The following is a 21,361-nucleotide window of genomic DNA, read 5'->3' on the forward strand; positions in this document are numbered from 1 at the left end:
CTTACACATCAATGTCCGAGAGCTGAGAGCAGTCTGCCTTGTATACCAGGCGTTTCAGCTGGCGGATCGCCTCAGAAGATCCTTCCTGTCTCACAAGTGGCGTTCCTCCGGACATTGTCCATTCCGTTTTTCGGAAGTGGGTCTTTCCCCGCATAGCCCTCTTCGCTCCCGCGAGAGCGAAAAGAGAGAGAAGTTCTCCTCATTCCAAAGCTTCTCCCCGGGCTCAGGTTTGGAGGGGTTTTCTGATGCCGTGGATGAGCCATCGGCTGTGCGATTTCCCACCGTTCCCGCTGGTTCACAGGGTCCTGCTAAAACTCCGCAGGGACGGAGCGCACCTGATCATGATCGCTCCAGTGTAACCCAGGCAGCGCTGGTACACCAGGTTGCTACCCCTGTTGGTAGCCAACCCTATTTCCCTACCTCTTTGCCCAGACCCCATAACGCGGGATCACGGCAAGCTTCACCACCCAGACTTGTAATCCCTGCACCTCACAGCATGGCTGCTGCGTGGCTAAACCGATCCGAATTACATTGTTCTGCCTTGGTTCTACAGGATTCTCCTGGGTGGTAGGAAATCTTCCACTCGGTTAACGTATCTGGCAGGGTGGAAGCGTTTCTCCTGCTGCTACGAAACGCACAATGTTTCTCCCGCCGAGGTCCCGATCCATTCCGTCTTGGACTACCTCTGGTCTCTCAAACAGCAGCACCTGGCACGGTCCTCATTAAGGGCATTCTTGGCAGCCATCTCTTCCTTCCACCCAGTGGAGAGTGGCCGCTCCGTATTCTTACACCTTGTGGTTTCTAGGTTCCTCAAGGGCTTGGAGCGTTATACCCCCCCAGTTGGCCCCCGCCAAAACCTGGGTCTTCGACCTGGTTCTAACCAGTTTTATGATTGCCCATTCGAGCCACTGACGACATGCTCGCTGACATACCTGTCCTGGGAGACAGTTTTTCCTTGTAGCCTTTCCATCGGCCAGACGAGTCTCCGAGCTTCAGGCGCTCACGTTGGACCCACGGTATACTGTGTCTCTCAAGGACAAGGGCAGTTGTGACCACGTTCGGCCTTCCTCCCTAAAGGTGGTATCAGCCTCTCATATCATCCAGGATATCTTCCTTCCGGTCTTCTTTCCGAAGCCTGCCCTCCCTAGACGTCCGCAGGGCATCCACAATCTATATCGAGCGGACAAAGCCCTTTCGTAACGCCCCCAAATCTTCGTCGTGCTGGCGTGCCGGACGAGGGGCATGCCTGTCTCCTCCTAGAGGATTTCGTCTTCGATGACATCGTGCATCCGCACCTCCTGTGTTTTGGCCCATGTTCCATAGAGCCACCTTACTTCACATTCCACCAGGGCTCAGGCTTCTCTGCTGCCTTCCTGGCTCACGTACCCTTTCAGGGGATGTGTCGTGCAACTACCTGGCCCTCGGTCCACACCTTTGCCTCATTGGCCCAAGAGTCCAGAGATGATGCAGCCTTTGGCTCAGCAGTTTTGCATTCTGCAACATCTAACTCCAACCCCACCGCCTACGTAAGGCTTGGGAATCACCTAACTGGAATGCATAGAAGCAATCACTCGAAGAAGAAAAGACGGTTACTCACCGTTGTAACTGTTGTTCTTCGAGATGTGTTGCTCCTATCCATTCCAGACCCGCCCTCCTTCCCCACTGTCGGAGTAGCCGGCAAGAAGGAACTGAGGGGCGGATGGGTCGGCAGGGGTATATATCCTGCGCCATAGCAGCGCCACTCCAGGGGGCGCCCAGCCGATCCACCGAGTGTTGCTAGGGTAAAAATTTTCCGAAGAGCCGTGCACGCGCGGCGCGCACACCTAACTGGAATGGATAGGAGCAACACATCTCGAAGAACAACAGTTACAACGGTGAGTAACCGTCTTTTCTCGGCTATCGCCCCTCACCCTCCCCTTTGTCAAGATTTGACTGCCTTAGAGTTTCTCTCTAACCCCTAATCTCTGGGTATTCATCATGCACAGTCTATCACTGACGCCTTATACCAGAGGTATCATCATGCCCACATTCTCCAACATGCTGTCACAGTGTCCTATACTCATTTCTTGATGATGCCCCCTTCTGGAGATTCTGAGGATAGCTCTGCCTTGTTCAGTGCTCCCTTTTTTCTCTTCCACCATTGCAGCTCTCCTCCATCTCAGAGTCGCAGTACAACTGCTTTGTGACTCAGCCCTCCGGCCAGGTCACACCATGGTAAGTCCCTCTGCAGCAGCATCATCAGGTAGTCCTCATGCCCACTGCCCTGAGTATGTCACTCCCACAGTGACTCATGCAGTCTTCCCATTTACTGCCCTAGCAATACCATTTTGCAGTGGATGGCAGGGGCACCCAGACCCGCCCCCAACTCTGTCTGTTTCAGTGTGGGGCATACAACCCATCACAATGACCTGTGAGGAAAGACTGAAAAAAAAATGGGTTTGTTTAGTTTGGAGAAGAAAAGACTGAGAGGGGACATTATAGTCTTCATGTAAAAGGTTTTTATAAAGAGGAGGGTGATAAATTGTTCTCCATAGCCACTAAGGACAGGACAAGAAGCAATGGGTTTACGTTACAGCAAGGGAGATTTAGGTTAGACATTAGGAAAAACTTACTAACTGTAAGAGTAGTTAAGCACTGGAACAGATTACTTAGTAAGGTTGTGAAATCTTCATCATTAGAGGTTATTAAGAACAAGTGAGACAAAGACCTGTCGTGATGGTCTAGATAACATTTAGTCCTGCCTCAATGTAGGGGCTTGGAGCAGATAACCTATGATTTAGTATTTTCTCATAAATCCAAATAGGGAAATGTGCATATATATGTTTTATTTATATATAAAAACACAGTTAAACATTTTCTACGCTATCTCAACTTAATTACTCTAATATCTTAATTCTGTAATTTCACCATACCCTGCCTTTGTGTGTTAAACTGCAGCATAGTTCTCTTTTGTCAGCTATTTCCTAGGATTTTGTTTTATTTTTATATGCTTTTTAAAGTACCATATATATAATTTTTATTTTATAGGCTGTTGATTGGTGGAGTCTTGGTGTTCTTATGTATGAGTTATTAACTGGAGCATCACCTTTTACAGTTGATGGAGAGAAAAATTCCCAAGCTGAGATTTCTAGGTAAGTTATGAAACAATAATGTGTGTGTGTTTTCTCATAGAAAATTATTACAGTGCCACCCTGTAAATTATTTTGATGACTTTTATCCTGATTTAGAAAAAAATGCAATGTAATCTGTTTCAGTTCAGTTAAATTACAGATGTTAGATTAAACACCTACCAAATCCTTATCAGAAATTCAGCATTTCTCACTGAGCCATCAGGAAGCAGACTGGTTTCATTAACTTCTGCAGGTAGACCATCAACAAGAGTCAGCCTAGTATTTATAATATTTAATTGTAATAGCACCGCAGCATGGTAGGTGGTTTCCAAGCATAGATGAAGATGTATTCATTGCACCTAAATGCATACAACCTTGCTCCAAACAGAAAGAGGCAATGGATGGTCTGTGGCAAGGATGTAATCTCCACCTGTACAACCTCCACTCCACATTCGAAATAGAGATCTTTGAGCTAATTCAGAAGTCCTCATGTGCATAGACATTGAAGCTTTTGAGAACAATCAGTTGTAGCATTTTTAGTGCTGCTGCAGAGAGGAGCTCCATTAGCACAAATAGAAACTTTGTGTTGCGGCAAGATCATCTTTACACAAGTGCTAGCTTCGTATTAAAGCTTTCCAAAATACTCATGCAAAATGAGGTGTAGTTGTAGAATGGAAGACTATCTACATTTGAAACCATATGCAAACAGAACAGCTGCCTGTCATATCTTGTGTCATCTAATGATGAACTGTATGCTTTGCAGAAGGATAGCTTTGCCAACATATGAGCCCTTGAAGGTCATCCAAGTGGATCATATATGCAGAATTGGGGGTCTCGTTCTTAGTTTACATCATGGGTGTTAGTTACTTTATTAACTAACAAACAACACAAATCAAAGAACATGGTCTCTTTCTGCCAACATGATGCACTTTTGAGAGGAGACAGTGAAAACAGTGTGCACAAAACTGAACATCTCCTTTCAGATTGTTTAATATACAGTTTTTTCTTGTCTTATAAACCCTTACTCAAGAGATTTAAGAGGCCAGTCACCCTGAACTAAACCTTTGCTTGAGCACCCAGCATGTATCTGTATTGTTACATCGGGGTGGTACCTAGGTATCTAAATCTAAATCTCTGAGCAGGCTGTAGAGGCAATTTGAAGAATTGTTCCCAGATAAGATACCCAAAATGCATCCATACCCAAAAGGATATTTCCCATTTCTAATTTGTTTCTTGACTTTATGGGTCTTACATCCCACAAGTTAAAAGTCCTCATTAAACCTTGCTCAAAGAAAGAGAGTATCTGTTTCCCATTGATCTTGCTCCCAATGGACAATGACAACTACAGTCCTCACCCCCAGACACCAATGCTATAATAATTGTTAGAGTATACATAAGTGAGACAAAGAAAGAGGACCTTTGATGCTATAAATTCAGGAAATACGTGTGTGTGTCTTTTCTGTTGATTCACGTTGTCTTCAAGAGCCTAGAATCTCCATGAGGCTTATCTTGAGTTTTTTAAAAAGAAACTTAGACCTCTTTCTTTTTGCAATCTGTAGTGGAGTGGGCACTGCTATAACTAGCAATTTGTATGTGTTGCCACTAGAGATGTGTATCCTAATTTTTAGCTTATGTATTAATTATATTGATTACATAAGAATCCACGGGTATTACTTTAAGGGTTGACAGGTTCTTGCCCAAGATCAGACCCAGTATTATACAAATTATTATATAGTTAGGAACCCTGATGTGCAAAATTGCAACACTCACACTATGGGAACTCTTCTATATTTAAAAATATAATTTATTAATACATTTAGCACAGTCATAAACACCCCACTTAGTAAGATAGAGATTCTACAGAATGCACATTTGCACATCTATATACTCACACCATCCCTTGTAGAACAATCTGAAATGTTAGCCATCATCTTCCTCATCACCATCACTGTCGCCATCATCACCAGTGGCCATCCCAAGGACTACATCTCCTTCTCCTACTGCCCCTAGACTGTGATGCAACTTTTATAATATGATATATTAGTGACACTATATTTGATGCATATTCAGTAGGGGTATTTCCCTTTTTCCTTATTTATTTGTATGTCCTTACCTTACTAATTTTATAGGTTAGGTTAGTATATCCATGATCTCAACTTACTATCATATACATCAGTTCATTACCATTGCCCTTTTGTGGTTAGGTATCTGCGGATGTAGCTTATGTACCTGTTATATATGACAATTCATTGCCATGACACTTGTGGTTGGATCATGTACCTGTGGTCAGAACTTTCCTTTAAATACTCTATTGTTAGCATCCCAACACAGTAACTCCTCACTTAATGTCGTCCCGGTTAACATTGTTCCGTTGCTGGTCTATTAGAGAACATGCTCGTTTAAAGTTGCGCAGTGCTCCATTATAATGTTGTTTGGCAGCCGCCTGCTTTGTCCACCGCTTGCAGGAAAAGCAGCTTGTTGGAGCTAGCTGGTGGGGGCTTGGAACCAGGGTGGGCTGGCAGCCCTTATCAGCTCCCCTAAGTTCCCTGTGAGGCATCTGCTCAGCAGGCTGTCAAGTGGCAGGCAGTTCAGGTGTCCCTCCCACCACTGCCGTGCGCTGCTCCTGCCTTCTGCCTTGGAGCTGCTCCCGGGAGCCTCCTGCTTGCTGTGCAGGGGGTGTGGGGGGAAGAGAGGTGTTGATGTCAGGGTGTCCCCCTGCTCCTATACCCCATCTCCACAGAGCAGGGTGGGGGACACCACGGGGTTCAGGATGGAGGGAGCTTGCTGGCAGCAGCTGCTGTCTCAACTTGCTGATATACTTAAAAAGGCAGTGTACTTAGAGTGGTGTCAATGTACTTAAAGGGGCAATGCGTGTGTCTCTCACACACACACACTCTCTCTCTCTCCCTCCACTTTTCAGAGAGAGAGAGAGAGAGAGAGAGTGGTTCACTCCAGTGGGATAATCATCACATTCAGTTTCTGCAGGGAATGTTTGCAGCCAGTGCCATGTATCTATTGTCTCTCTTCCCTTCATTCATGCTGCCTTGTAGAGTGTGAGCTTCCATTAACAACAATGTATTAATCCTTAAGGGCTCACCCGAGTGCTAGTTCATCATTTAGCAGTAAGGCATTCCCTGGGAAATATCCCATCCTCTTCCACCCTCTGACTTCACCACCTCAACCAAGCTTTCACAATCATCATTGCTGTATGCAGTATGAAATTATTTGTTTAAAACTTATACTGTGTGTATATATAATGTCTTTTGTCTGGCGAAAAAAATTTCCCTGGAACCTAATCCCCCCCTATTTACATTAATTCTTATGGGGAAATTGGATTCACTTAACACTTAAAGTAGCATTTTTCAGGAACATAACTACAACATTAAGTGAGAAGTTACTGTACTTGTATCAGATACTGGCAGTGTATCTGTACAAAGTTTATCTGTTCCAAGTACATAGGCCTCAAGCCTTATGCCAACTTGCTGAAGATAAATGTCTTACAGGATATATAGGCCTTTAGGTTCTGAATATAATGCAGAGTAGAATATAATAAAGGCAAGCTAACTCACTGGGCTACAGACTCGATTAAAGTGTTGGCCTAGATGATGGCAGGAAACATTGTGACTCACTTTCTACAGCTAAAACCATGAACAGGTGTCTTAGAATCTAAGCTGCATCTTATTAACGTCTCCTGTTATGAAAAGAATAACGGTTTGGGGAATAGCCTGTTCTAGACTTTGAAAAACGTTGGTCCAAAGACTTTGCTTCTTTCAGACAGACCCAAAAACTCAGGACCATCTCAACTAAGTACTTTAAGGACTGACTGTCCTTTGGCAAGTCCACAGGCGGATTTTTTTCAGGTTATTTTCCAGTTGCCCCAAGATCAACTTCAGAAATAATAAATCTCACAGACCTGTTAACCAACCCACACAGGCTATGCAGACCTCCAAGAACTGCTGCTGAGCCAGTTCCTCTTCTCTCTATCTACACTGACTAAAAGTTGAACTGCAGGTAACTTTCAGTCAACTGCCAACAGTGAATAGATTAAATAGTTATCGCTGGCATAGACGTGAGTTGACAGAAGCATAATTCTTTTTTGAGTAATGATCCCTATGTGGATTCCAAACACGGGTGCGCATGCACGCCATATGCCGGAGCCGAAACTTCATAATATTATCCCTTGACCCGCACATGCTTCGTGCGTTGGCCATGTGGCACGTCTGAGGTTTTAAGAGGCTGCTTTGATTGACAACTAAGAGTACTGCGTTTGCCTTTTACTGTACATAGTTTTTCTCTAGTTAGATAGTTGTCCGTTGGTTCATAGTAGTTAGTTAGGTTCTCCCTTGAACTTTTTTCCTCTATTGGGGACTTCTCCTCCTCCCTGGCACCGGGACTATGCCCCACAGGCCAGCTTCAAGAACTTTTCCTCGTGCTCTCACTCCTTTTCGGTGAGCAACGAACACGCTCATTGCCTTTACTGCCTGGGTGATGCCCACATAGTTTTCCACTGCTCCATCTGCTTCTTGTTTCCACGGTGGACCCGAGCAACTCGAGAACTTTGCCTATATAATTTTCTAATGGAGGAGGCAATGCGCCCACGTGCACAACCTGATCCGGCTCCGACACAATCATTGGAGCAACATCCATCACCAGCGGTGAACACCTCACTGGATCCCTCATGTGCATCGCCTGCAGCACCGCCACACCCACCGAAGCCCTGCTGCATGCACAAGAAGCATAGGCACAAGGGCGGTTCTCCGAGAGGACCGTCTCAAAATGCAGCATTACCTCCCCAAGCTGTGATAGGTCGGGTGAGAAGTTGCACATCATGATGGAAGCTCCAGTTCCAAAGAGAGTGTGTACGGAGCACTGTTCCAAATGCTATTGCTCACTGCCAGCTCCATCTTCCATTCTGGCCCCAGAAACTCCTACTTCACTCCCAGCACCAACTCCCCCGGGACCCTCATGTTAATTGCACTGAGTCCTGCACACTCCGGGCCATTTATCGCCCTTGACACCATCAGCAGAACTCATGTTGCTGTTTGTGGACACTTTGCCATGCTCTGGACCTCTGCCTGGCCCCAGACTCCCTTTTCCGGCCAATGAACCTCTTGTCCTCCACCATTCTCCACCAGCTCCGGTGGTGGACGAGCCACTTCTGCTCATTCACAATCCTCCCGCGCCATGTCTGGCACCATTGGTCCCACCAGCGCTGACGGCTCCTTCTCTCTTGGACCCTTCGAAGTTCAACTGGTTTTTGACCTGGACACGGCCCTTTCCCTGGCCCGCTCCTACAGTCCAGACCCTTGACACTGGTCTTACCCTCTGGACTACGGTCCTGCATCTGACCCATGGTTCCATTACCTATGGGTGCTGTGGATGCATGGCTATCCCTAATCCTGACCTCACTGGCCCTCCTGGGCCCCCTACCACCATCACGGTATGTATTGCCTGCACCGCTCATCTCCTTCCCTACTGCCACCTTCCAGGAGGAACCCCTGGGTGCTCCCACACCGTTGGCCCCAGCTGCACCATCTGAGCCACTGGTCCCTACAGGTGCTTCGTTGTCACTGGATGATGCCCTTATTCCACCTTCCCTCTCACCACCAGAGCACAGTACCAGTCCCTGCTCCGTCACATGGCTGCTGCTCTGTCTCCTGCTGGAGAATGTTCAAGACTCCCCGCCAGGACCAGTTCCTGGACATCTTTCAACCTCCTGGACCCTCTTGTACGGCCTTACCAATACATGACACCATCTTACAACCAGCCAAATGGTTTGGCACACACCAGCATCCTGCGCCCCTACACTGACTTCCTTTTTACCCACTCATTCCCCAACTCTCTGTCCATGCCGCCACCAAATGTGCCAGTCAGCAGCACTTCAAATCTGGCCCCCTGACCATGCTGCCAAAAAACTAGATTTCCGGGCTGCAAAGTTTATTCTCAGCAGGGTTACAGTTCCGCAATGCCAGCTACCAGGCTATTCTTGCTGAATACGATTTCCTGTCCTATTCCAAACTGGCAGACTTTCAGGACTCTCTTCCAGCAGCCAGGCAGCAAGAGTTCCAACATCTGTTAGACGAGGGCAAACTGGTAGCCAAAATGGCCCTCCAGGCTGTGGTTGATGCCATGAACACTGCATCTTGCTCCTTGGCATCCAGCGTGGTACTGTGCCCCAACTCTTGGGTCCAGTCTAGTGGCTTCCCCAAAGAGGTCCAGACAACCCTTGTGGACCTCCCCTGCGAGGTGACAAAATGGACGAGTCCCATCACTCTCTTAAGGACTCCCGAATAACCCTTCGTTTCCTGGACATTTATATTCTACCCCCCACACACCGGCAACAACACCCATCCCTTCCGCCCTTGCCCATGGGTCACTTACCAGCCATACCCCCAGCGGCCACTTGATCCACCTCATCACTGCCCTGACTCCCAATGGTCTCGCCATTCTTCTTCTGCCGCCTCCTCCACCTCTCACTGACTGTCTAAACAACCCTTTTGACTCTTCCCTAGTGATCCATGAACCCTCCTTGGGCCTTCCAGCCACATCACAAATAATCTTCAGGGGCCGTCTTGCCTTCCTTGCCCACAACTGTGGCAGGATCCCTTCTGACTGTTGGGTGCTGGACATCATCCACCAGGGCTACATTGTCGAATTCCTTCCCTTTCCCTTCTCACTATCCACCTGGTGGCTGCCCTCCAGACCCTTCCCAGGACTCTGTTCTTCACTATGAAGGCACTGTCCTCCTCCAAAAGGGTACTCCTTCCCATCGGTGATCCTGGTCTCCAGTGCCTCAGAGCTGGGGTGCGGAGCCCATCTGGGCAATCTCAGCATGCAAGGTTGTTGGCAGCGAGATGATCTCTCCCTCCATGTAAACGTCTGAGAGCTCAGAGTGGTTCGCTTTGCCTGCCAGGGTTCCCAGCTCATCTGAGGAGCAGGGTGGTAAAGATACTGATGGACAACACCAATGTGATGTTTTACATCAACAAGCAAGGCGGAGCCTTGTCATCAGCCCTTTGCCAAGGAGCTCCTCGGGGGGTGGGGGGGAGTACTTCTCTGTGTAGCATGCCATTCATCTTGTGAGTTCGCACCTCCCCAGGGCCAAAAATGTGTTTGCAGATCACTTCAGCAAGACTTTGTCTTGCAACGAGTGGTCACTCTGTCTGGAGGTGGTCAGCATGATCTTCCGGAGGTGGGGAACTCCCCAGATGGACTGCCTGCATCTGATTTTGCTACAAAGGGGTGAAAGTGCCACTGCCGGCGATCATAACTGCCCATTCAACCAATGAGGTGGTTGCCTCATTGGCAACCTTCCTGGCCCAGGTACCGATTCAAGATATCTGCAGGGCCGCTACCTGGTTGGCCAGCCACATGTTTATGTCCCACTGTGCAATCACACAGGAAACCCGGGACAGTGCTGGCTTCGGTAGAGCAGTGTTGCAAGCTGCACGCCTGTGAACTGTGATCCCACCTCTATGGTTACTGCTTGTGAGTCACCTAGAATGGAATTGATATGAGCAAGCACTTGAAGAAGAAAAAATGGTTACCTACCTTTTGTAACTGTTGCTCTTTGAGATATTTTGCCCATGTCCATTCCATTACCTTCTCTCCTACACCTCTGTTGGAGTTGCTGGCAAGAAGGAACTGAGAGGGCGTAGGGCCGGCAGCGCCTCATATACCAGTGCATGAGCATGGCACTCGAGAGGGCACCACAGCCGGCCCGACAGATACCACTAAGGCAAAAAATTCTGACAGCTGTGCACATGGGCACACACTCACTTAGAATGGAATGGACATGAGCAACACATCTCGAAGAACAAGTTACAAAAGATAGGTAACTATTTTTTTGTGTGCAGTAGTCCTTTCATGGAAAAATTTATCTCCAATTTGAGCCTGTAATTATCATTCCCCAGACATCCTCTTTTGTTTTAAAAACAACTTTAATAATTGTTATTACTTTGGCCAGATGAGTTTTTGACTTGAAAGATGTCTTCACCAGTAATTTGTTCAGGTAGTCCAGCTGAGGAGTTTTATTGCATTCATTGGCTTTCATATTTCTTCCCAAGCCAATTACTCAGAAGGTCATATTGTCCAGGTTAGCATATTGCACAGAGAACAAATGCAATAAGCTCACATACAAGAATACTGTATGTGACAAGAGTGGCAAGAAACTGTACATTTCTTATTGTAGAACTATCCAATATATACATAGCAGTTGTCTTTTGTTTTAATACCATAATGAAATGTTATTAAGTAATTAACATTTTTTCTACAGGAGAATATTAAAAAGTGAACCTCCGTATCCCCAAGAAATGAGTGCTTTAGCTAAAGATGTAATTCAGCGTCTTTTGATGAAAGATCCCAAGAAAAGGCTGGGCTGTGGTCCAGGTGGTGCTGATGAAATCAGACAACATCCCTTCTTTCAGGTGAAAGAAATAAAATTCTTCATAAATTATTCTTCTCTCCCTTCACCTCCTTTGGAAATCTGAATCAAACCAGTTCCCATTTTTCTATCATGAGCCCTGATTTAGCAATATAGCTTAGCAAGTACATAACTTTAACTGTATGAATAGTTGCATTGCACATGCTGAAGTGCCTTATTGAATCAATACCTTTACATTTACTTCAATATTTTAAATGTTATTGTTAAATAAAACAAAGGGACGCAGCTTGCAGTGTTGTAAAATAATCAAATTTCTTTGCTCCTAATATCTTAAATTATTAAAAATGAAAGACTGTTTAAAATCATTTTACTTTTCACTATTTATGCTGTCTGTTTTTTACATCTTCCTTAGCTTGGATAATCGAAATGGAAACTGGATTAATACATTGTATATATAGTCAAATTCAGATTTTAGTGCATTTGTGTTTGGGTTCCAAATATTGAAATAGAATGTTCTTGTGTAAAAACAGCTATACAACTGTTTCCATTGGCATAAAAAAAAACAAAAACTTGGAAACATTCCTTTTAGTCTTAAGCATAATCAAGAATTTTATTTTTAGAAAATTTCAATTTTAAACTAAATTTGAATTGTCAGTTATTCCTTTAAAATTAACTATTCTTTTAAAATAGGGGTAAAATTTTAGTGCTGAGGAAAATCAGGGACTAATGGCACAAGTTAGTTTGGGAAAATATTATTTAAATTTTCCTTGAAAGCTCTATCTTGACTTTCAAATATCCAATATTAGTCACTTAAAACATCCAGTTCCTTCGTATTCCTTTGAATTTCCTGTTTAAATACTGACAGAGTCCTGTGGTACCTTATAGACTAACAGACGTATTGGAGCATAAGCTTTCATGGGTGAATACCCACTTCGTCAGACGTCAGTTGTGTCTGACGAAGTGGGTATTCACCCACGAAAGCTTATGCTCCAATACGTCTGTTAGTCTATAAGGTGCCACAGAACTGTGTCGCTTTTTACAGATCCAGACTAACACAGCTACCCCTCTGATGTTTAAATACTGTACAGGATAAATAAGCACTGACAAATAATTTTATGAAATCCGCTTCTGTTTTTCATTCTTTGGTGTTCGTGTCTGAAGATACATTTTTCTGCAGTGAGTGTTGCACATTCCATTACACAAGTATTGAATGGAGCAGGAATTAACAGAGCAATTTTCTGTTAACAACTGCAATCATGGCCTCTAGTTCTGACAATATATTTGCATACAAGAATCCTCAGGTATGAATCTGTCACAGAACGCGATATAAAGATTAGTTGTTAAGTGTTTCCATAGGCAAGAAAAGACACAACATTGGTTGTTTTGTTTCTGATCTGACTTATAAAATTGTGACTATTGTCTAATTTTTTTTATTAGAAATGGAGAGAGAGATTTTAAAAAATGAAACACTATTTAGAATTCTATGGCTTGTTTTCACTCATGTTCTAGGAAACAGTTTGTGCCTAAACAGTAGGTATGTTCTTTTAAGGAAATTAAGTATAAGTTTGAGCAAACCTTTTCTTCTTTAAGCAATTGTACACAGATTCCGTTCTTGGTATGCATATGTTTCATGCACACAAGATCCCATTCTTTTTTAATAGGAGTGTCCTTTAGGGCTGTGCCTGTGTCGTGAGAGCTGTGAGACCACCAGGAGAGCATAAGGGATGGATTAGCCTCAACGACCTCAATCCCTTCTTGCCACCCATGGCTGTGAGACTGAAACTTATGGTGCCCGTGTCTTTTCAACCTGCAAGAAATGTATTAGTTATGGTTGTTCTACTTCCTATTCAGCAGTTGTCAGTGCATCCATTCTTTTTTTTTTTTTAATGAATTTAGATAGAAGTTCCTGTAGAAACATTGATAGGGTTTCTGTCCCCTCCCCCTCAGTACAGGGTTAAACTCCCATCCCTACTCCATACCTGAGGCCAAAATGACCAAAGACTGACGTCCAGGAATCAAGATCTGCCCCTCCTGTGACACAGCAATGCCCATCAGCTATGCTCATGCAAACTGCCCTCCATACTTAGTTGAGGGGCAGCTGCCTGAATGCTGTTTGGTGTACAAGACTTTCTCAAATTGCACCCTGAAAGCTAGATATGGCAGAAGAAGATACATCTCCTTGAGACTGTGATGCAAATGTTGTCATACCTAGGCAAGCCTGCTGTGAGACCACATCCTCCTGGCCAGTCTTACTTCTCCAGTGCCCCTGTGAGCCTCAATGTCACACTGAGCTTGAAGGACACTTACAAATCTTGCTTTTCAGCAGCTTCAGCTTTGACACAGTATGGGTAACAAGGAGCTCCATGTTAGAGACCAGAGAAAGTGCTGATGTCCCTCCTCATCTAAGGCCTGGTCTACACTACGCGTTTAAACCAGTTTTAGGAGCGTTAAACCGATTTAACGCCACACCCGTCCACACTAAGAGGCCCTTTATATCGATATAAAGGGCTCTTTAAACCGGTTTCTGTACTCCTCCCTAACGAGAGGAGTAGCGCTAATATCGGTATTACCATATCGGTTTAGGGTTAGTGTGGCCGCAAATCGACAGTATTGGCCTCCGGGCGGTATCCCACAGTGCACCACTGACCGCTCTGGACAGCAATCTGAACTCGGATGCAGTGGCCAGGTAGACAGGAAAAGCCCCGCGAACTTTTGAATATCATTTCCTGTTTGCCCAGCGTGGAGCTCCGATCAGCACGGGTGGCGATGCAGTCCGAAATCAAAATCCAAAAAGAGCTCCAGCATGGACCGTACGGATGTGATCGCTGTATTGGCAGGCACATCTGTTCTATCAGAGCTCCGTTACAGAAGACAAAATTCCAAAGCATTTTAAAAAAATCTCCAGACAGACGCCATAGCAGGGACTCAACGCACTGCTGCGTGACAAGCGTAACGGAAAGCCAAAGAATCAAATGGACGCTCATGGAGGGAGGGAGGGGGGTCTGAGGACTCAAGCTATCCCACAGTTCCTGCAGTCTCCGAAAAGCATTTGCATTCTTGGCTGAGCTCCAAATGCCTGTGGGGTCAAACACATTGTCCGCGGTGGTTCAGGGCATAGCTGGTCAATTTACAGCCCCCACCCACCCCCAGAATTAAAAGGGAAAAAAATTGTCTCTTGACTCTTCTAAATGTCACCCTATGTCTACTGAATGCTGCTGGTACACGCGATGCTGCGGCACTCAATTGCAGTATCCTCTTTCCCCCTCACTGGTGGTAGATTGTGCAATATGACTGGTAACCGTCCTCATCATCAGCCTTATGGCAGATGGTGCTGCACAATAGGACTGGTACCCGTTCTCATCATCAGCCCGTGAGTGCTCCTGGCTGGCCTCAGGTGAGGTCGGCCGGGGGCGCCTGGGTAAAAAACTCCTGGTCATTCCCACTAGATGGTACAGAACGGCTGGTAACCATCTTCATTGTAGCAATAGGGGGCTGAGCTCCATCAGCCCCCGCCCTTCATGTGTAAAGAAAAGATTCTGTACTGCCTGGACTATCATAGCAGCGGGATGCTGGGCTCCACTCCCCCACACTGCTTAATATCCTGTCTGGACTATCATAGCAGCTGGAGGCTGCCTTCCCCTCATTTTATCTCACTAACAAGTTACTGTTTCTTATTCCTGCATTCTTTATTACTTCATCACACAACTGGGGGGACACTGCAACGGTAGCCCAGGAAGGCTGGGGGAGGAGGGAATCAACAGATGGGGTTGTTGCAGAGGCACCCCCTGTGAATGGCATGCAGCTCATCATTTCTGCGGGATCTGACATGGAGGGGCTGTGCTCTCTGGTTCTCTGAAACACTGAATCTCTACTACACTTGCCCCATATTCTAGGCAGGACTGATTCTATTTTTAGATACCATGAAGGAGGGATTGACTCGGGAAGTCATTCCCATTTTTGTCTTTTGCACCCCGGGCCGATCTCAGCCAGGGGCACCCATGATAGCAGCAGACAGTGCAATATGACTGGTAACCATCTCTGCTTGTCTTTTGCGCCCCCGGCCGATCTCAGCCAGGGCCACCTATGACAGCAGCAGAGGATACAGCACAAAAGAACTGGTAACCATCATCTCGTAGCCAATTTACAAGGGTATGGTAGATGGTACAGAACGGCTGATAACTATCTCTGCTATCATGCAAAAGCAAATAAATGCTGCTGTGTAGCGCTGCTGAATCGCCTCTGTCAGTGGCATCTATTACACATACGGTGACAGTGACAAGAGGCAAAACAGGCTCCATGGTTGCCATGCTATGGCGTCTGCCAGGGCAATCCAGGGAAAAAGGGCGCGAAATGATTGTCTGCCGTTGCTTTCCCGGAGGAAGGAATGATTGACGACATTTACCCAGAACCACCTGCGACAATGATTTTTGCCCCATCAGGCACTGGGATCTCAACCCAGAATTCCAAGGGGCAGGGGAGACTGCGGGAACTATGGGATAGCTACGGAATAGCTACCCACAGTGCAACGCTCCAGAAATCGATGCTAGCCTCGGACCGTGGACGCACACCACCAAATTAATGTGTTTAGTGTGGCCGCGTGCACTCGATTTTATACAATCTGTTTTACTAAACCGGTTTATGTAAAATCGGAATAATTCCGTAGTGCAGACGTACCCTAAGAGGAAGAAATCCTCTTCTTAGGTTTCAACTCATCAGAGTCTTAGGACTGAACCTTGCCTAAATGCGAAGGCAAAAACCGCACCAATGGTCGCTTCCCAGAATAAGCATTGCACTTTCCCCAGTATCGTTCAAGCAGCTGACTCTGCACTGGCACTGCACACCAGTACTAGACAACCTGTCACCAAGGAAACTGATGCCAAACTTGTGGATACCAAGTAGGCCCATTGACACTGGAGGGAGTTGGGGGGGGCAAAAGGGGCAATTGCCCAGGGGCCCAGGTGATTTAAAAGAACCCAGGGGGCCCTGCCCGCTACCGCAAGCCCTGGGCCCTTTTAAATTGCTTGCGGGGGGGACGTAGGGCTCCTAGGTGCACACACGTGTGCCTGCTCCGAGTCCCGCAGGCCAGCGCAAGCGGTCCCGGAAGTGACAGATTCATTACTTTCACCCCAGGCCTCGCCCTCCCCAGGGATGGCCCTGGCCCTAGGGCCCAGAATTTCTATTGGCAGGCCTAATACCAAGCATCACAGTGCTGAAGAAATCATCAGAGAGTTCTTTACCAGCACACGTGGGCTTATTAGTACTGATGTAATTTTTAGCACCGGCAAACTTAGTGGCGAGACTAGTAGCAAAGTCCTTGATCTTAGACAGACTCAGAAAGGCCAGGTCCATCTCACAGTCTGTCAAAACCAGCCATAGACCTAACCAGACAGGACTCTCTTGGAGGGCTATTTCTCATCCATTGAAGAAGACTTTGCCTTTTCATCTTTCTCAGGTGATTGCAGCAGACCATCCTTACCAGAATACAACCAACCCCTCCAAAGATGGCCCAGTGGTACATGGACAGTCAGTCCAGGGAGGAGTCCATAAGAGGCAATCACATGTCACCAGGCTCCTCTAGAGAACCACCAAGCTGGTGTCCATCCATGTGCCTACTTCTTCGTCAGTACCCCACCAACCCAGGACCGACTGGGCCACTTGGGCGTAAACCCCTGCATCAGGAAAATGGCCACCTCAACTATCTCTAAACCAAAGTCGGCCTTGCTCAAACTGCTGCTACAGTTGGCACCATCTCAACAACCCTTAGTAGAAGAAGAACAAGCGCTCAGTGGGGATGAACACCTTCAGCCACTGGCTATCCCTCCTCCTCGTCCCCAGACAAAGCGACTGATCTACCATCCATACACTCTCTGAACAAGTTGAATGTTTCACAGGATTTGCTGAGGAGGCTAGTGGATACTCTCAATATTTCGCTCGAGATCATGTAAGAGAAGCAGCACAAACTATTAAACATTCTTCTGCCCTCTCAATTGGTAGAATGGCCCTACTGATGAATGAGCTTAAGTTATATGGTACACACTTGCATCAATGCCCACTGCCTCCAGAAGGTCAGATAGAACATAAAAGGTTCTGGTGAAGAGATTTAGAGTATGTCTTTCCAGCACCGCATCCTGGATTCCTGCAAGCTGCATGGGACGCCATAATGACAAACTAGGGTCTCCCCCACCCTGAGAAAGGGATCGAAAGAAGCTGGACCTTGTGGGACAGAAGGTGTACTGCTCTGAGAATCTTCAACTCAGAGTTACTAGCTATCAGGTGCTCCCAGCAAAGTATGACTTTTTTTGCCACGAGCAGGCTCCCCAGTGGATATTAAGAGGAACTAAGATCCAACATAACAAAAGAACAGTTCACCTCCAGAACAGTGCTCCAGACAGCCCTGGATGTGTCAGAAACTGCCACTAAAATGGTTCTGACAATGAAGTGGTCCCCCTAGCTGCAGCATCCCTTGCAAGGTCCAAGTTACCAGAGAGGACTTGCCATTTCTAGGAAATGACCTCTTCAACAGCAGCATGGATGAAGCTCTGCGCCCTTCTAACAGATTGGAGAGCAACCTCCATTCACTGGGGCTGTACGTTCCAGCTCCTAAGCGTAAGAAGCACCACAGCAGCCTCAGTCTTCATTCAGAAACAGGCCCCAGCAGCAGTTCCAACAACATCCCTCAGAACCACTGAGGAAGCTCCAACATTTCCATCAATGGCACTTTTCAACTACCTCCTTGATAACCTTGCAGCAGGGGCTGGTGCCCCGCAAACAGTTTTGATGGGACAACCGAGAGCTCATCTGGATCATCTTTGAATCCATCCCCTATTTTTCTGTTAGGCAGCTGCCTCTGTTATTTCAAAGAAGCTTGGTCTGGGATTACTGTGGACTGGTGGCTCCTTGAGATCATAAACAAGGAGTATCCCATCTAATTTCATACTTTTCCAACATCCTCTCCTCCCTCCCAGTCCGTCTTCAGGGACCCAGCTCATGAGTCACAAATACAAGAAGAAGTCAACTTCCTATTGCATTTGAGAGCAGTAGAGGAGGTTTATTAAGCTGTCTGGAGTGGCTCACGAGCATGACTACCAACCTCAGGGCAGACTGCAAAGAAGCAGGGCACAAGCCCCAACCCGTTTGAGTTCTAAACTTAGATTTCACCAACCAGGTATCAAGTGTGAATTCCTCAAGCACTATAACAGCCTTAATATGGAGTCACAGACAGTTCCTTTGGGTACTCCAGTCTGTGTTACCACCCAGGCAAGCTTGCCTTTGTAATGGATAGTTCCTTACACCAAAGATCACAGCAATATTCAGATTACTCTCACAGCCGGAAGACCAGTCACTTACCTCCGATCAATTACACCTTAGATCTTTTACCCAAGACAGTGCTTGTAGCTAGTCCTATAGTAAATTAACTACAGATTTCTTAATTACGAAAAAAAATATTTACAAGATTAAAGGTAAACATACACACACAAATGAGTTACAGTCTTAAGTTCCAAAAGGTAATAGAGACTTTGATAATAATCAAGCTCTATATGTCTTTTAGGGCTAACCCAGGCCAAGCACTAGGGAACTCTTACTTATGCTTAGAAATCTTTGCCCTTCAGAGTTCAAGCAGCATTGACATAACAATTTCTTCTTGACAAGGATTTTTATTCCTCAGAGTTCAAGCTGATGGGATGAGTGCTTGTGAACATCTCTTCTTCTTGGGTGTGGGGAAAGCAATCAACAAAATATTTTGTCCACTGATGTTCCACAGTGATGTCTGTGGCCCTTCTTTTGTTGGGCAGGAGATGACACTGTGACGTTATTGACATGAACTGTGACAATATAGATCATTGTGGCAACCAAGGTCTTATAGTTGCACCAAATCTTGTACAAAGGAGGTCAAGTAAGGGGGAGTGAGGGATAGCTTAGTGGTTTGAGCATTGGCCTGCTAAACCCAGGGTTGTGAGTTCAATCCTTGAGGGGGCCACTTAGGGATCTGGGGCAAAAATCAGTACTTGGTCCTGCTAGTGAAGGCAGAGGGCTGGACTCAATGACCTTTCAAAGTCCCTTCCAGTTCTAGGAGATAGGGATATGTCTATGGAAAGGCTATAATTTGCTGGTTATAATTATGCTATCTGTATGTGTGTATCATTTTTGTATTTGAAGTTATAAATATTGGCTATGTATTTGTATCTCAATGTATATGATTCTAAGTAGCATCAGTGAAGCATTTGGTCAGCTTCTTGAGAAAGGACTATTCTCAATAAGTGCCCAATCAAGATACACTTAACTGACAGTTATCTTTGGGAGATGCCACATCTGAGCTTTCCTGGGAACGTTTAAACTAACAAGTAAACAATGGCATCGGCCTGCAAAAAGCGGAATCATTTATGGACATGTGACTTGCCCAGGTGGCTACAAACTCCATCTTGTTGCTGTGACTTTGCACAGAAGAACGAAGGGGTTTCTCTGAGGATGAGATTTACCTATATTCAGTTTCATATTGTATTAGGCTTAGACTTGCATGTTTTGTTTTATTTTGCTTGGTAACTTACTTTCTTCTGTCTTATTACTTGGAACCACTTAAATACTACTTTTTATATTTAATAAAATCACTTTTGCCTACTAATTAACCCAGAGTAAGTAATACCTAGGGGAGCAAACAGCTGTGCATATCTATCAGTGTTATAGAGGGCAGACAATTTATGAGTTTACCCTGTATAAGCTTTATACAGAGTAAAATGGATTCATTTGGGGTTTAGGCTCCGAGAAAGACTGAATCCTGGGTGCTGGGAAAGTCCCTGTTAACTGAGAAACCCCTGGGCTAAGTGAATCTTAGTTTCTGTGCACTGCAGGGGGGCATGGCCCAACCTCTTGGTCTGTGCTGTAGCTGACTGGAGTGTCTAACTGAGCAAGACGGGAGTGGAGGGAAGCCTTCTCTGGCAGGGGGGTTGGCTCTCAGTGGTATCCCAGCACATCTAGTGACAGTCTTGAGGGAGTTTGTGACTGAACCCGTCAGAGATACCTCTTCTGGAGAACTAGTATTTCACACTTGGTAATGAATCTCTCTTTACTGGGGAGGTTTAGAGTTTCAGAGCAAACGTTTGATACTACTTTTATAACATGGGCTGTTGGATTAGTGCATGCAGCAACTCACAAGCATTTCATAAAGTCTAAACACTAAACATATTTTTATAAATCTAATACCTATTTTAACAAGACTAACACACAGGGTGAGCCAGACTGGTTTCCAGCTATATTGTATCAGGGGGTAACATCTGAAGAAGTGTGAGGTTTTTTTACCCATGAAAGCTTATGCCCAAATAAATCTGTTAGTCTTTAAGGTGCCACCGGACTCCTTGTTGTTTTTGCAGCTATATAGTGTCAGTGTACAGTTGAGCCCTAGGGGCCTTGGCATGAGCTGGTACCTGGTCTGCCAGTGTCACACCTCGAGGATTCAGAGGGAAGGCTTCTACTCCCACTATTACTTGATCACAATGAAGAGATGTGGGTGGAGACCCATTCTAGACCTTTGATATCTCAATGTCTTCATTTGTCATTTCAAGTTCAGGATGGTCACCTAGTCTCTATCATCCCCTCACTGGATCCCATGGACTTGTTCATGGCTTTTCGACTGCATGATGCCTACTTCCACAGCTCAATACTCCTAGCACACAGAAAATTTCTACAGTTATCAGTAGGGACATCCAGGATGGATTGATTTAAATCAGGATTGATTTAAATCACTAAGTAGAAAGCCTTGATTTAAATAACCTATTTTAATCAAATTTTTCATTTATTCTTTTTATTTCCTAAAGAAAGGTGCATTCTTATTAGTTGATAAGACCATTAAAATGCATTGATTTACAAGTAAATA

The 21,361-nt window shown here is 45.6% G+C and overlaps 1 protein-coding gene across 8 annotated transcripts in view; it reads left to right on the plus strand.

Annotated features, from left to right (window-relative positions):
• Positions 1 to 21,361, plus strand: part of RPS6KA5 (ribosomal protein S6 kinase A5) — a 165,387-nt gene that overhangs the window by 88,190 nt on the left and 55,836 nt on the right. For all 8 annotated transcript variants that reach the window (XM_039535739.1, XM_039535738.1, XM_039535741.1 and 5 more), the window contains 2 exons: positions 3,028 to 3,131; positions 11,386 to 11,536. In XM_039535739.1, the coding sequence (XP_039391673.1) occupies positions 3,028 to 3,131; positions 11,386 to 11,536 (255 nt within the window). The remainder of the gene's footprint in view (positions 1 to 3,027; positions 3,132 to 11,385; positions 11,537 to 21,361) is intronic.

The sequence above is a fragment of the Mauremys reevesii genome, linkage group 4 (genome assembly GCF_016161935.1).
Source record: "Mauremys reevesii isolate NIE-2019 linkage group 4, ASM1616193v1, whole genome shotgun sequence".
NCBI lineage: Eukaryota > Metazoa > Chordata > Testudines > Geoemydidae > Mauremys > Mauremys reevesii.